Raw genomic sequence first — 15,734 nt, 5'->3', positions numbered from 1 at the left:
AAACCTTTAAAAACATTGTGGTTATTAAAAATAAAAAAATAAATCAAGAAAAACAAAATCCAAGGATTGATGAGTTTCAATCATTTATTTATAATAATATTCCACAAATAATGTGGTTTGATAAAAATCTGAACACTGAATAATTTAAAGCTGTAAAATGGCCATCCAGCCATTTATTTGTAGTATTTGTAAGCACTTAATCACGTTCTTAAACCTTCGTGACCAATATGACTGTTTCTAAGCATTTTGTCAGCCTTCTTGACCAAGATCATGCATGATCAATCTGAATCAAACACTCCAAGTGCCACGATGATAGTAGCCGTGCAACCTTTGCCTAAACCATCACTCTCAACCCATATCTCACCACCCATGGCATCGACTAACCTGAATCCATAACCATAGCAATAGTTTATGTTAGAAAAGATTTTAAGAGTTTAAGAGGTCGTTCCTCCAATTTTAGAAATTGCAACACTTTGACTAACATGTTTGCCAACATACAACTTTAATGACTAATATTGTTTATAATCTATTAGCAATAAGTTATAATGAGTTCATACTAATTCAAGATTTTAATTGATAACTTTTAAAATGAGTGGTATACTGGAATAAGTTTGTACACAAACTTTTAAAAAAATCGGGTGTACAATAATTATTGTACATCCATTTTAAATCTCTCTTAAAGTGATCAAAAGTTACCCCTAAAATGAATAAAAGTTACCCTAATATGTATAAAAATAACCCAATACAAATAAAAATAATCTACCTTTTATTGGTAAAGAATCACATTTTAAATGACTAAAATTCAATTATTAGTGATTGAAAGTAATTTTATCACCCTTATAAAAATTTTCTTGTTCGATTTATAAAAAAAATCATACATTAAAGTTACCCCAAAAAAGACAAAAAGTTACCCTAAATTGGCTTAAAGTTACCTCTATACTGCTCGATGTACACTAATATTAGTGTAAACCGGATGTGTACAAAAGTTTTTTGAAGTTTGTATATGAATACAAAAGTCAAAATGTTGTACAAGTAATTATTTTGAATCAGACGAAGCATATGACAACGATGAGTATGGCGACATGTAAATATGTAATCTCCCAGCAACTCTCATCAAGGTGCCTTTAATTAAACCCAAAAAAGTCATGGCAGAAAAATTAAAGTTTAAAGATGGTACCATTTGCAAATGGGAAGCCCATGTAAGACACTAGAATGTCGATTAGAAGTGTTTGGAAGATCAAACAGGCTTGGTATATCTTTTGGGTCGATCCCACAACCAGAATCTTCAACCTGCAGCTTAAATATGTTAGCATAGGACTAAGAATGTTTCTAACTTTGTGTAAATACAATATTAGCATAGAATATTCAAGTCCTTCAGCCTTCACTTAATAAGTTAGATATGTAAAAGACCTTTCAAGTTTCTAGACTGAGTTCAAGATTTGCAAATAATGTACCTTCCTATAATAAAAGCTGCTTCTAAAAAAGAAAAAGACTAGACAAACAAGACGTAAACTCAACACATGCCATGTCACATATCCATGACTAGTAAAAATAAATACCTGCACTTTCAAGTAAAAATGAGTGTCACTTGATACCAAAAGGAATTTAGAAGGCCGCCAGGCTCTACGAGGGTTGGGTTTTACCACAGATGCTTTTACTAATATATGACCCTCCTTAGTGAATTTCACAGCATTACCCATTACAATCAGAATAACTTGCATTAGCCTTTCTATGTCCCCCAAAGCTTTGACAGGCAAATCAGGGGCTAAAACAAGAGAGAGTGATAATTTTTTCACTTCTGCTGCAACCTTTATGACGTTAAAAACCTGAGACAAAAAAAATTGCATTACATTTCACTGGTGTAGATATTCAGTAAACTTGAAATCCAAAATGCACAGCTTTAATAGAACACCTGCTTTATGACCTCCGAAAGGTGGAAAGCCCTAATATTCAAAACAAGCATACCATCTTTCTCATTTTGTAACAGTGTTTCCACAGAAAAGATGACAGATGTATTATCTTGAAGAAAAGATGACACATCACACAGAGGTATTTCCATTGGATTGAAATTTTCAGTCTTATAATCATCAGGATTGTGGAGAGCTTTCATGATGCCCCATAAACCCACCTCCTTACAAGAAAGTTGCTCCTTAAGATGATACCTTGCCATAAATGAATCTTCGATAGTTGAAGCATGACCAAGTGCAACTGATACCTGAGACAGCACAAGAAATTGGAATCCTATGATCAAATTTCAGCTTTCTGGATCCACAAGAATGATCAAAATTCAGTAAGCATACAAGCCATGATGCCTGGAACGTGAACTGTTTGATGGAGATAGAAAAACGTAGAACGTGGTAGCCTGACAGGGTGGGTAGCTATTACTACTTAAAGAGTCAAATATTGTTGCCTGTATATTGTGTTAGTGAGCTAGCAAGAGAGACTCTGGACTGTGTTTAAGCACATGTTTGGTATAAATTCGGGAAATGAAAACATGGTAAGGAATGAAACATACAAGAGGGGAAAGGATGATGTTAAGATTGTTGGCTGTTACCATACTAGTTGTTTCATATAGCTAAGTCCCTTTGTATCAAATTAAGGATTACGAAATGTAACCATTTTGTTACAATAGGGTTTGAAAAGAGTAACAAATGGGTGGTAAGACTGGTAACAGTAGGTAATGGATACGGTTCAATGATTTTGTTTGACAATGAATCACCATACCAAAAAAGTGGTTAGACTTAAAAATTATTACTGGTAAAATATCATTACATAAACTGACACACGTATAGTATCTAATGAGTCTTTTAGAAGTCTAATTACCAATATACTTCCCATTCACCAGTCTTCTCACAGGGTAGGCAATTGAAATGCTGACAGTGCATGAAACAAAGCACGGAAATAATAAAGACATAACGAGTTGAAAGAAACGATATTGACCATATAATAAACACATTATTTAAAAAATCATTTTAATAGAACTAAGTATTAGGTGTATCATGCCTCAGCCTAACAAGGGTTTGCAGAAGAGGGAAAACTAGTTCTACAAAGTAAAAGAACAATTACCACTGAAAAACTTGCAAAAATACCATGTTTCTGTATAGATCCCAAATATAAGATAGATAACCACTTAGAGTAGAACTTATGAAAGCATGACCAAATACAATCTCACATGTGTGAAGACTTGCAGTACCATGGGTTTATAATAAGAATCAGTGAATGGATATTTGAAAGAATTGGAACCAACAAACTGCTTATGAAACTAGGCTGTCTACTGCAAAATTTTACTTACTACTCACAGTAAAAGATAACGAGCACAAAACAAAAGAGAAGCATAGATAATCACCAACCTGTTTTACAACAGCTCCCAGAAGTTCCAGTTCATACTTACGGAACTTCCTGATATTATCTGGAGGGAGAACCAGAACCATCACTGCATAGCTCATCACACAAGCATTAAGTGAGTCATCCGATTCAGAGAATGAAAGAGGTACTCTTATGGCCACAGCCTCAAACTTCATGGCTCTCTTGGTGCATTTATTTGCCCTCACCAAGGGACAGGTGTACGGTATCCTCACGGCCCCAACAGCATTAATGATTTTGGAAACAAAAGGAAGGTTCATAGGCACAACAGAACCAACAGAATATACGTGGTTCAAAGAGTGAGAAAGCTGCAGGCTTTTATTAGTGTGCGATGGAAACCAAAATGAACATTCCTCCAAGTCGAAAATCTTTCCCAGCCCAACAAGAGTTGACTCAACAATGTCGTACCCGTAAACGGTGCTTCGAATAACATCTATTAGGTTTACAATGGATCTTCTTGTTGCTACTTTACGAAGCAGAAGGCTTTTTTTTCTACTGAGATCATCAACCCTGTTCTCGAGAAGATGTACATTTTCTCTTATTCTTAAAAATTTTGGTGTCACAAAATACATAACCACAACTGTCAACCATGATGCCACAGCAGCACAAACTTGCACAATCTTTATCACCAAAGCAGAAGTTTCTGAGTACTTATAGTACCGAGAGTATCTCCACAAGTCAGTCAAATAACTTACCCCACAGAGAATGGAGAAAGTTCCAAAATAAATGATTGCCAATTTGCTAGGAAAAACTTTATACATTCGGATGAAATAGATAAGTTCCAATGGAATAACAAAGTGCATAAATGCGGTTGATGCATCACAAAAATGCTGAAGTTGCACCATAAAGTCGTCAGTTGACCATTCATCAATGCAATTACTGTACTTCATTGCTACAAAAGGGCCACTGAACCTGAAAATTTGTGGGAGTGGGGATTCGTAAGTATCACAAGACTCACATCATCCAGAAGAAAAAAAAATTACCAGAAAGAAAGGACTAAGGAATAGAATTACATATATAAATGATATATGTGAAACCAAATCACTTGTTCTTTGCAGTGGATGACTAAGTATGTAAACAAAGCTGAAATATATTCGTATAAATTGTATTGATAATGGGTATGGCCAGATTGACCACAGCTCTTGGCTAGATAGCTGCCTTTCTGTGACTAGCCATTTTATAAAATCCATACCCGAGTAATGTTGGACCTTAATGTCAATTTTGATTCCTAACACCTTAATCTTTCTTTAAAAAATGTTATATGCTTGATACACAAGATTATATATCAAAAAAATAGTGATGAGTTTGTATGTAATTTACTTAGAACGCCCTATGCAAACATCAACAGCCCAAAATGAAGTGTCAAAGTGTCCTACTCCAACTCATATCTGAGTCTCAAGGATTTGACACGAGTTCTTGACGTGAATGAAAAGTCTGGGTCACATAAGTATCATCTACATCTATCTAGAAGTGTGAGCATGAGTAAAACTTGAAAATGCCAGTTAACATATATTACCATAAACAATAGCATAAGAATTCCCAAAGAAAAAACATTCAAATAAATAAACCTCTTCCTTTGTTCAGATACCAGATAGATCCAAAAAAAAGAACCCTCATGTATACACGAAATGTTGATCTATATATAGAGTTCATAATTTCATATTAGATAGACTTAGGGCCTGTTCTGATACGATTATTTTCAGTTCAGTTCAGTTCAGCTCTAATAAGTTCAGTTCATTTCAGTTCAGCTCTAATAAGTTCACTTCAGTTAAGTTCAGCTCCTAATTTCTTTCTCTTATAAAATATTCATTTCAGTTCAGCTCTAATAAGTTCAGTTCAGTTCAGCTCTAATCAGTTCAGTTCAGTTCAGTTCAGTCAATGAGAACAGGCCCTTAGGCCTTGTTCCGATTTACTGAAAACAACTGAATTGATTGGGGCTGAACTGAACTGAAATAAATTGTTTATGGGAAAAGGAAATTAGGAACTGAACTGATTGGAGCTAAGCTAAACTGAAATTAAGCTCAACAGAACAGGCCCTTAGATTACTAGTATTAATTTCCAAATCTATCCCATAAATCAGGTTTCTGGTATAGAAGACATATTTTTCGGCTCCAATTTACTTTGCCTTCAATAAAACTAGTTGAAAACTATCTGCCATTATGAAGTGTGATCTCACAATCCAACTCAAACACCCTCACAAGTTATTACAAGTTCAGTACAACCTAAAAAGACAAAATGTATTGTTCATCCTTACACACATAAACTTGTAATGATTGCATCAGATTAAAAATAATTAGAGCCAGTATGGACATCAAATCAAAAAACCAGAACTAAACCAATATGTTCAGTTGACAGCACTATAACTAATCAGAAAATTCTTCTGACCAAAACACATGTATGCAATTTGCTCTTCATATTCTAATACACTCTGTTATTTTATTGATGCACCCACATTCCTTTTTGAGATATTTTCATTTGATGTACCACTTCTACCTGATTCTATTTTTGGCACACAACTTAACATCTCATCCCCCTTATCCCACAATATTTACACCTTTTCACTCTTTTAGTTAATTTACCTTTTTTTTTTATGCCCACCAACCTTTTACTCCATCTCTCTTGCTTTATTAATCTTTTTCTACATTCACTCGCTTCTGGTTAACAAGAGTTTCCGTAATTGGTTACAAAAAAAAAAAAAAAAAAAAAAAATATGAAGTATGATAGTTTCTATAGCTTGAACAATATATGACACATGCATATAATGTTTTCCCCTCGACATTAGAGTTTCCTATCACCATTTTCCCTTCACAAAACCTAGCAAATATGAAGAGAGCTCATTCTTCATAAATTCTATTTCCAAAATGCTAACAACTAGTGCAGTGATCGAATTGTATTGACTTTATACATATATCTAAACAACTTATATTCCTCTTTAAGAAAATCAAATCATTTAAGCATGAAGCAATAAATTCAACCTTTAACAAGTAATAAAGATTAATCCAAATAAAAAATTATAGTTAAAAAAACAGGGAAAAAGGTTGTCATCCATATCCACATATATTAATCTTGCATAGGATACTGTTAAAACTAGCAAAACGCTTGGTGGGGTATGGTTATATCGGATTCGGGTCATTTCCAACTTCCAAGTTGAGACTTCTTATGTTGTGGGTTAACAACCCTTCACCACAACCAAAAAATTTTAGTTATGGGTCAGCTAGTAGTAGAATTAAGGGTGTTTTCATCTTTATATATGGCAAAGTTAAATGTTCATTTTTAGATTAGTTTTTAAAACAAAGATACTCTTTCCATTCCCAAAAGTTCTCTAAGAATGTATGGAAAAAATTAGTAGCTATAAGAAAACTGTGAATAAAGTAAGAGAGATGGGTAAAACGATTGGGGTGTAAGCAAAAAAATTGATAAAGCAAAAGAGTGCAAAAGGGTGTAAATAGTATGAGACAGATAAGACAGATGGGCTAAGATAGTAGAAGGGGTTTTCCAATAAAGGGATAAACTAGAAGTGAGTCTAAGTTTGTAAAACGGCTCAAAGTGACTAAGCAAGTCGAACTGTTAAAAACAAAGGAAGTATATATAAAATGAATGTATTAATGATACTAATAATTAGAGCAAAATATTTGAACAATGAGTTTACAATTACCAAGTACAATGATTATCAAAATGCAAGTATAAAAGAATGGAGCAACAACCCAAAAATTAACATCCTAACTCATCCTTATTAAACAAGAGGACATGAAAATACAATACGTAGTACAATCATTTTTATTGCACTTATTTAGTTTTGTAACTCGCCTTTTTCCCCAAATATAAGCTCCATTTACCCAAAATTTGTCCATACATAAAAGTCTCATTTCACCATTATATATATGTTTATTTTAGATTCACCTTCCTAAAACCATCTGAAAAGGCAAATTACACTTTTATTTGGGGACAAAGGGACAAGATTGTTTCGTGGGAGTCTGAGAAGTTCTTATTCTACAAATTCTACCACGGAACCCAACGAGTAAAATTGGTCTTGCTGATATTCAATTTTTAGAGTTTGGTCATATATAGATTTTATATCCTTAATTTGTGTTCAAACCCAATTTTATAGGATCAATTTTTTAATCAAGCAAGAATCTACAAGGCTTAGAAAAGATGTTGCATGATGTGTAAATCAATCTCTCACACAATAAAAGGCCGGTAAAGGCGGAAATTGATTATAAGCACATACTTTTAATAAACAATAATAAATCAATATCAATCTCTCCAACCATGGCATGATTTAGAGAGATCTAGATGTATGCAACCTTTATCCAATCTAGTTTAAACTGGTGAAGCTATTTCCAAAATATTTTTGGGCACGAAAAGTAACATGTAGATGATAATTATCGATTCTTTAGAGCATTAATCATGGATTATTATCAACGATTATAAAAATTGAAACATTCATATGTTATACAAGAATGATAATAGAAAATAATAGCAAAAGGCAAAAGGAGTCATACTTACAAACAAGAAAACTTGATGGTGATGCACAAGCAAGGCTAGACTTCTTATCAAATAACTTCAATATCCTAAGCTTATACAATATAAATAATAGAGAGGGAAATGCAAGTGTACAATAATTGATTATGGTTTCAATTAATTACGTTTTTACTTTTTCATTTAATAGGATATTAGGTGAAGCTGCTCAAAGCGCCTTTAAATTAAATATAATTATACCCCAAGGCTTTTGGTGTGAACCCACATATATATTTCCATAATAGATTCATACCTATTAGGTAAAAAATTTCAATAATTATAGAAACATATAACTATACATTGGAACAAAATCAACTAAAATTCCAATCACAAAAGTTTATAAGAATAATTTCTATGGACCTTGTACAAATATACACACAAAATAATTTTGAAGAAATTTGATGGGGGAAAGGGAAGGGGGCATCATATAATCATACATTTTATTGCACTTCAAATGTACCAAATGGAAATAACGTTTACATAGAATGATCAGCAACCTTTTTACCAATTTTATGGAAAAGGATCATCTTAAAAACATTCCCCTTTTCTTTTCATTTTCCATGAAAAGGGCTTTGTTATTAGGTTCTGGGGCTCACTACTAAGAAAATTCTAGGTTCTATCCCAAGAGATTAAGGATGATTGGAAATTAGAATTTGTAAATTAGCATGGAAATCTACTTCATCCATCCCAATATAGCTTATACATTTGGATATTCATGATCCTTAAGGCACGTTTTTTACTATTAAATTTTTTTAATTAAACATTAATATCAACTATACAATATCAATAATCTAAAATTACACATAAATAAAAATCTGACAAGATTGAATTGATAAAAGTATAGTACTTCCTCCGTTCTATTAGTAATGCAACAAGGATGAAATTACGCATCCCAAAACACATTTTATATACTAAATACTAATAATTGTGTAAGAGTAAAAATTATAAAAAGTTATATTGTGAAAGTATTTTATGAGACGAATCCAACAAGATTCCACATTACTATATTTTGCTTAATGTATAAATCATATCATATGGTCAAACAAAAGTGATGAATAGTGTAACAAGTCCATTGTTGCAATATTAATAGAACGGAGGAAGTATAATTTATTTATCAGTTCAAAAGTACAACCAAAGTACATGATTTTTTAATTTGAAAAGTTTAATAGCAACTATTTGAAATGTATTAGTATGTGCTGTACTAAATCCCTATATGTCACAAACTCACAATGCTCCCATAGAGAAAGAATAAAAATTTAAGGAGTACGTTATCAACAATTTCTGTTTTCGCCTGTTGCATAATGTACACTTTCACTTTATTCCGTTTTTGGCAAATCCTTTTTACTGTGATACCCCTCGTACCCAACAATATTTATTAGACTGAAAAAGTTCAATTTGAGTTGTTTTTGTTTGTCCCAAATTTACCTCTAACATTGTCTCATTCTACCTTTGTTTCATTCTACCTTCCACTCTAGCTTAAAGTTGTCAACTATTGCTCAATCTAATCCATCTTTAGAACCTTGTCCTAACACCCATGATCCTATAGATTTTATAACTAACAGATAAATAGATAAAATGATTCCCCTTTGAAACCTTATGCACAAGAGATTCATATCCATGAGTAAAGACATCATATATGCACCTCTGTCTTAGTGCATTCAAAAACCAGAACTCAGACAAAAGAAATGTTAGAAAATATAAACTTAAAAAGCAGAGTATTTCAAACCTTTTCAGTTAAAGTCTTAGGCATAATCAGCTCTTAGCATACTTTCCCTCAATGAAATGTTCTTGCATAGAAGCTGCCTTTCCAGGGGATGATTTTGCCTCCCTAGCAGCAATATCATACTTCCATCACCATAACTCTGCTTCTTATGTAGACCGAGCTTGTTCTTGAAGAACAGCCAGACTTGCTTCAGCAGTGCTGCCCCTAGACTCAAAAGCAGCTGCCTGCAGAAACGTCATATCCTTCAGTTTTCTGCTTTGATAAGGCATCTTCATATTTCCTTTTCCATTCAAAGGATTTCTAGTTGGTTACATCCAATGTTTTGAATAAGCTAGCACATACCTAAAGTTACTTTTATGACCCAATTCTCTTCACCTTAATAAAATAATTACAATTCAATAAAAATAATTTCAATTTAATAAAAATAGTTTTTAATTACTAAACTCAGTAACTTTAAAGAACAAATATAATAGAGAATGAGTAAAAATAAGTTTTAGTTCGGTATAATTAATTTAAGTTCAGAAAAAATAATTACAATTAGAAAAAATAATTATAGTTCAACAAAAATAATCTGAATTGTACAGGGCCTAAGATAAGTTAGTATCTGAGTTCATATGATAAATCTTTATATGTTTGGGACTTTTGCTTTTCACTAGCTTCTAATTTCTCGGTGAAAAGGCCAGCTTATCTTCACTGGCACTTCAATGTCAAGGCACATCGCTCCAAACCATTCTGATCATGTTGTTTATTATTGTCAGATATTGGACCTTCCAATCTGGAAAAATTGCACACAATTAGATAAAACATTATGGCAGAAGAAGAAATTATCATACTCCAAATCAAAATTTCAAAATGAACATTTCTGTAGGAAAACAGCCTTCCTATTTTTTTCATAGGACCATGACACGGTGCTTCATACTCAGACAAAAGATCACCTGCCAAAACAAATGCACTTTAACTTTTTGTCCTAAATGAGCTGCCCCATCACTACCAGCACATTATGCATGAAGCATTGGAAACTCGGAATCAATAACTTGTGCAAATTTAAATTATTTTACATAAGTCATGATAATTAAAAAAAGATCAGGCTTGGTACTGTTAATGTTGTGATTGTTGGGCCATCCAAAGTTCCAAACAATCATCTGGGAGGGGATAGATAATTGAAGTAACTACTGTATTTCAACAATGCACATGATGCATAGGTGTTGAGACCTCCCTCCCTCCTCCTCCCCCTCCCCCCCCCCCCCAAAAAAAAAAAAAAAAAAAATTGATAAGAAGCATTTTGAAAATTTAAACTAAGTTCCACAAAGAAATTTGGTTTCTTTGATCAAATTTAATTATTTAAGCAATAACAACTGACACCAGGGATGATGAAACAAAAAAAAAAAGCTATAACATCTGAAAAACTATGCAAATAAATCGTTCATTAACAAACTTGAAATAGCTCCTAAAGAAGCATTGAAGCTATTTTTAAATCCTCTTGTTTCCCTCTTTCCAAAATCATGCTTCAATTCCTTACAACATACATCCTTCACAAAGATACGCAAATATAATTTCCCTTTAACCTGAATATTTTATATGAACAATTGGTTAATATTTTCAACCTTAGACTTTACTTGATCGATTAACTCATTAAGCAATCGTTACTCAATTTGTTGTGAAGTGATCCCATGGCTAACAAGTCTCACATTCTTGCAACTACAAAAACAAAACATTATGCTTGAACAACACCAACATTCCTATCTACCATTTCCTACGAAACCCATGCAATAAACTCACAATTATTTCACAATCATATATGGATTAGTGCAGAGAGAAGCTATCTTCAATTGAACATTGAGGGTAAAGAGCTGGTTGTTCGAGGGGTCGTGTTCTAATTGCTCGTAATTCAGTATAAGATAATTCAACCGAAAACTAGTTCGTCTGAAATAGTGTGTTAACAATAATACCGGGAAAGGTCACACACATGTATGAAATTGTTGTTTGTATTCAATTGCTAAAAATGGAATACAAACAACAATTTTCGCACTCATTTACATAAATTTGCAAAGAAATGATAATATTAATCAACCAAAAACAATTAATTTTATTTTTTTTTATACAGTTCTTTGTTATTGCCCCCAAAATTCCTCATTATCATTATAATTTATAAATTCACCAAGCTTAAAAGAAAGCAAAAACATACTACGAAGAATTAATCAAATTTAAAAGCAATGCAAATAATAAAAGCTCACAAAATACGAAATTTAAACAAAAATAAAATTAACTTCGGAAGAATTAAGGTATAAGAAAACGATTATATACCTAGCGAGTAACTGATTTCAAATTCTGAAAAAGTTTGATCCTTCATTTCTCAATTTAGGAAAAGAGGGAGTACGCTCTCTTTCCTTCCTTACCAGTGGTTTTATTTTTTTAATTTGGGACTGGTTTTGTTAACGAACCTCAATGGGATTTGTTAAACATCGCCCACAAATTACTACATAAAGCCCACAAAATTCACTTGGTTTCCCAAAATTGCCCTTGACCTTAAAAAAAAAAAAAACACTCACACTCTCATCACTCACACTCTCATTGCTCATCTTCTTTCAACCTCTCTAAAAAAAAAAAAAATAACGGCAATGTCGAGGCGGCAAGGCAAGGAAGTGGCGGCGGCGGCGGAGGGAAGGATGTCCCAAGGTGGAAAGGTATATTTTGTTTAAAAAAAAAAAAAAAAAAAGGGGGAAAACCGCCGTGAACGCGGTGGGGCGCCCTGGCTGGACGCCCAGCCGGCGGTGGTGGCGCCAGATGCAGACGCCGCCACCAGTTGGCTGGCGCCTGGGCTGGACGCCACCGCCACGGTTGTGGCGTTTAGTCTAAGCGCCGCAGCCGTGGCAGTGGCGTCCAGCCCAAACGCCAGCCAACTGGTGGCGGCGTCTGCATCTGGCGCCACCACCGCCGGCTGGGCGTCCAGCCAGGGCGCCCCCCCCCCCCAATTTTTTTTTTTTTTTTTTAAATTTTTTTAAAAAATTGTTTTTAATTTTTTTTTTTTTTTTTTTTTTTTTTTGTAATATAATTTTGAATTGTTTTTATATTTTGTTGTTTATTTTTATAAATTTTTTCAATTTCGTTGTATGTTTTCTACGTTTATATTTTGTTTACTATTATTTGTTTGTTTTTAGTGTATTTGATTTGCGATGATGATTATTTACCCAATCAATCGCCTGTTGAGCTTCTTCGAATGGACCATCATGTCCAAATATCTCACTGTAATCATTTTCGTCTCCACCATATTCCTGCATCAATTATATATTACAATAAATACATTTAACGGATAATACATTTAATTTCTATATTTCCACATAATTAACACAAAAAAAAACATAATTATATATAATCAAACTTAATTTTTATAAAAACCCAATTCGAATTTTCAAACTAAATTTAAAAATATACCATTTCGAATTTTCAAATTTAATTTTAAAAAAACCTATTTCGAATTTTCAAATTTAATTTACAAAAAACCCATTTCGAATTTTTTTAAAAAATCATTTTCGATTTTTTATTTTCACAAAAAAATTAAATAAAAAACAACAACAAAATCAAAAAGGAAAAAATAAAATTTAATTATTAAAGGTGGCGTCTGCCAGGGCTGCCACACCCACTGGACTGGCGCCTGGCAGGGCCACCTCACCCAGTGGAGTGGCGTCTGCCCAGGACGCCAGTCCGGTGGTCTGGGCGTCTGGGCTGGACGCCACTCTGGTGGTCTGGGCGTCTAGCCTGGACGCCACTCTGGTGGTTCTGGCGTCCGGCTTGGACGTCCAGGCTACGGTTTGGGCGTCCACCCTAGGCGCCGTAGCCACTACGACGGTAAACCGTGAATTTTAGCGGTCACTTACCTCGTTTTCCGTCGACGACGACGTACCTTCGGCGTCCCCCACATCTCCGGCCTGCCATCCGGTCTCCCCCGACGAGCCAATACGGCTCCACATTTTTTACACCGAGATTATCTCAATTTTAGCAAAAGGGCATAATGGTCAAATCATAACATATTTGTGGGCTTTATATGGTAATTTGTGGGCGATGTTTAGCGTTTCACACCTTAATACCTTATACATGTTCGGGTTAGAACTTACAATAGCCTAGAGATGTGGATACGCATTCGGCGAGTGAAAATAGTATAGTGCACCCGGGCGCATGGTGCACCCAGAAACAACATTAGGCTTATTTTAAAGAATATGAAAAAAAAAACATACGAGTGTTTGAAAAAGAACATGCTAGTATTTGAAAAAGAACATGCATAATAGTGTTCAACACAAGAACATGTTTGTGTTTAACAAAGAACATGGCCTCCGAAAAGAACATTAGGCATATTTTAAAGAACATGTTAGTGTTTGAAAAAGAACAAGCCAGTGTTTGAAAAAAACATGCTAGTATTTGAAAAAGAACATGCATAATAGTGTTCAACAAAAGAACATGATTGTTTTTGACAAAGAATATGACCTCCGAAAAGAACATGGAATAAAAAGAACATGTTTGAAAAAGAACAAGCTAGTGTTTGAAAAATTAACCTTGCTTGGTTATCTTCCAGTTGACTTCAATTCATTACTATTCTTCTTTCTCCTCTAATTGTTCTTTTGAACAGCTTGTACTTTATACCTTTAAATTTTATTTTTTTAAAAAAAAAAAACCCAAATTCACAAAATTAAACACTTTGACTTTAAAATTATTGACGAAAAACAATTTGCATGTACAAAATTTATACTTACATTTTACTTGAATCCACCATTTGTTTAAGTTTGAAGGTTGATAAGTTCAATATTTTTCTTGGGTTTCACTTTGAAGATGAACAATTTTGCTATTTTGAATTTTTTTTGAAAAATAGAAAAAGATAGAGAGAAAAGTTATGGAGAGAGAAAATGAGTACTTTGGAAATGATTTTTACCCAAATTCATTAAAATTCTTAAATGAAAACGATGGTGTAAAGGAGAGTAAAAATTGGCAGCAAGAAAGAGAGTGATAGGAAGGGAAAGAGGAGTGAGAAATTGCAGGAGAAGAGAGTGATGGATTTGCAGTTGCAAGAAAATAAAAACATGTTCATTTTTTACCCATGTTCTTTTAAATATACTAAATGTTCTTTTGGGTGCACCATGCGCATGGTGCACCTGGGTGCACCAACCACAAATTATTCGGCAAGGTCGGGTCAATTTCTAGGATGCAGGGACACTTCATCCAACTGTCGTGTCTGTGTCGGACATCGTGTCAGACACCGACATCGACACTCGTGGGACACACGACGATACGTCTTAGATCGTATCCTATAAATTATTACTAAAACAAAAGTTGTTGACATCATCATTGTCCACGTGTCGCTTTCTCGATAATAATTTAAGTAAACTAAAATAAGGTAACTATTAAATAACTAGGTTAGAACCCGTGCATCTGCGAATCTGCGATGCACGATTTATATAAAGTCTATTTTAAATTTGTATATTTTAAAAATAAATCATTATTATATATGAATATAAATAAGAATTAGGCACATTTTGTAATTTTAAAATTTTTTATTTTAATCAAAATTATGATATAATATCTGTTCAACGTTGTCTAATTCATATTTCAATGTAGGAAGTCTTTTATTAGTGTGCTATTTAAAATTGTTTCAATTTCTTACAATATATTGATAGATTTTAATTATAATGTAGAAGCTTCCAATATTTAAATTTCATAAATGTTAAATATGATATTGAGGGATAACTCAAGTGGCTAGAGCTTTCCTTCCGATTCTGGAATGACAAATATATGGTCAAATTCTTTTTAAAAATATATAAAATGAATTGTAACATTTCGTATATGTGTCCCTTATTTTGAGATAGACGTTTTCCCGTATTTGTTTCATACCCGTATCCGTGTCAGTACTTGTACTTGTGCAACCTAGGTCAATTCTATTTTGAGGTTGATTCATAATTTTTTTGTTTATTTAAACTATTTTAAATGTATCTCTTTTACTTTTTTTATATGAGTAATAAATTATTAATGGTCAAAGTTAAATCTCAGCAAATATGTCAATCGAATTGATGTAAAAAAAAATGAAAGGAAAATAAAAAGAAAAAGAAAAAGGGAGTACTAATATGTCCTTACAAGTTAAAATCTT

General features: G+C 33.2%; 1 protein-coding gene across 1 annotated transcript; it reads right to left on the bottom strand.

The window, feature by feature from the left end:
- Positions 1–66: 66 nt before the first annotated feature.
- On the bottom strand, positions 67–10,041 carry LOC110739076 (probable ethylene response sensor 1). The gene is made up of 6 exons (XM_021919529.1): positions 9,608–10,041; positions 3,351–4,275; positions 1,913–2,215; positions 1,560–1,826; positions 1,178–1,290; positions 67–384 (listed from the first exon to the last, which is right to left on the bottom strand). Exons 2-6 carry the CDS (start codon positions 4,251–4,253, stop codon positions 279–281), a joined length of 1,692 nt encoding a protein of 563 aa, XP_021775221.1. The 5' UTR covers positions 4,254–4,275; positions 9,608–10,041; the 3' UTR covers positions 67–278.
- Between the last annotated feature and the right edge of the window lie 5,693 nt (positions 10,042–15,734).

Source organism: Chenopodium quinoa, unplaced genomic scaffold, assembly GCF_001683475.1.
Source record: "Chenopodium quinoa cultivar QQ74 unplaced genomic scaffold, ASM168347v1, whole genome shotgun sequence".
NCBI lineage: Eukaryota > Viridiplantae > Streptophyta > Magnoliopsida > Caryophyllales > Amaranthaceae > Chenopodium > Chenopodium quinoa.
The sequence above is the reverse complement of the archived record's forward strand: the minus strand, read 5'-3'. Positions and strand labels throughout refer to the sequence as shown.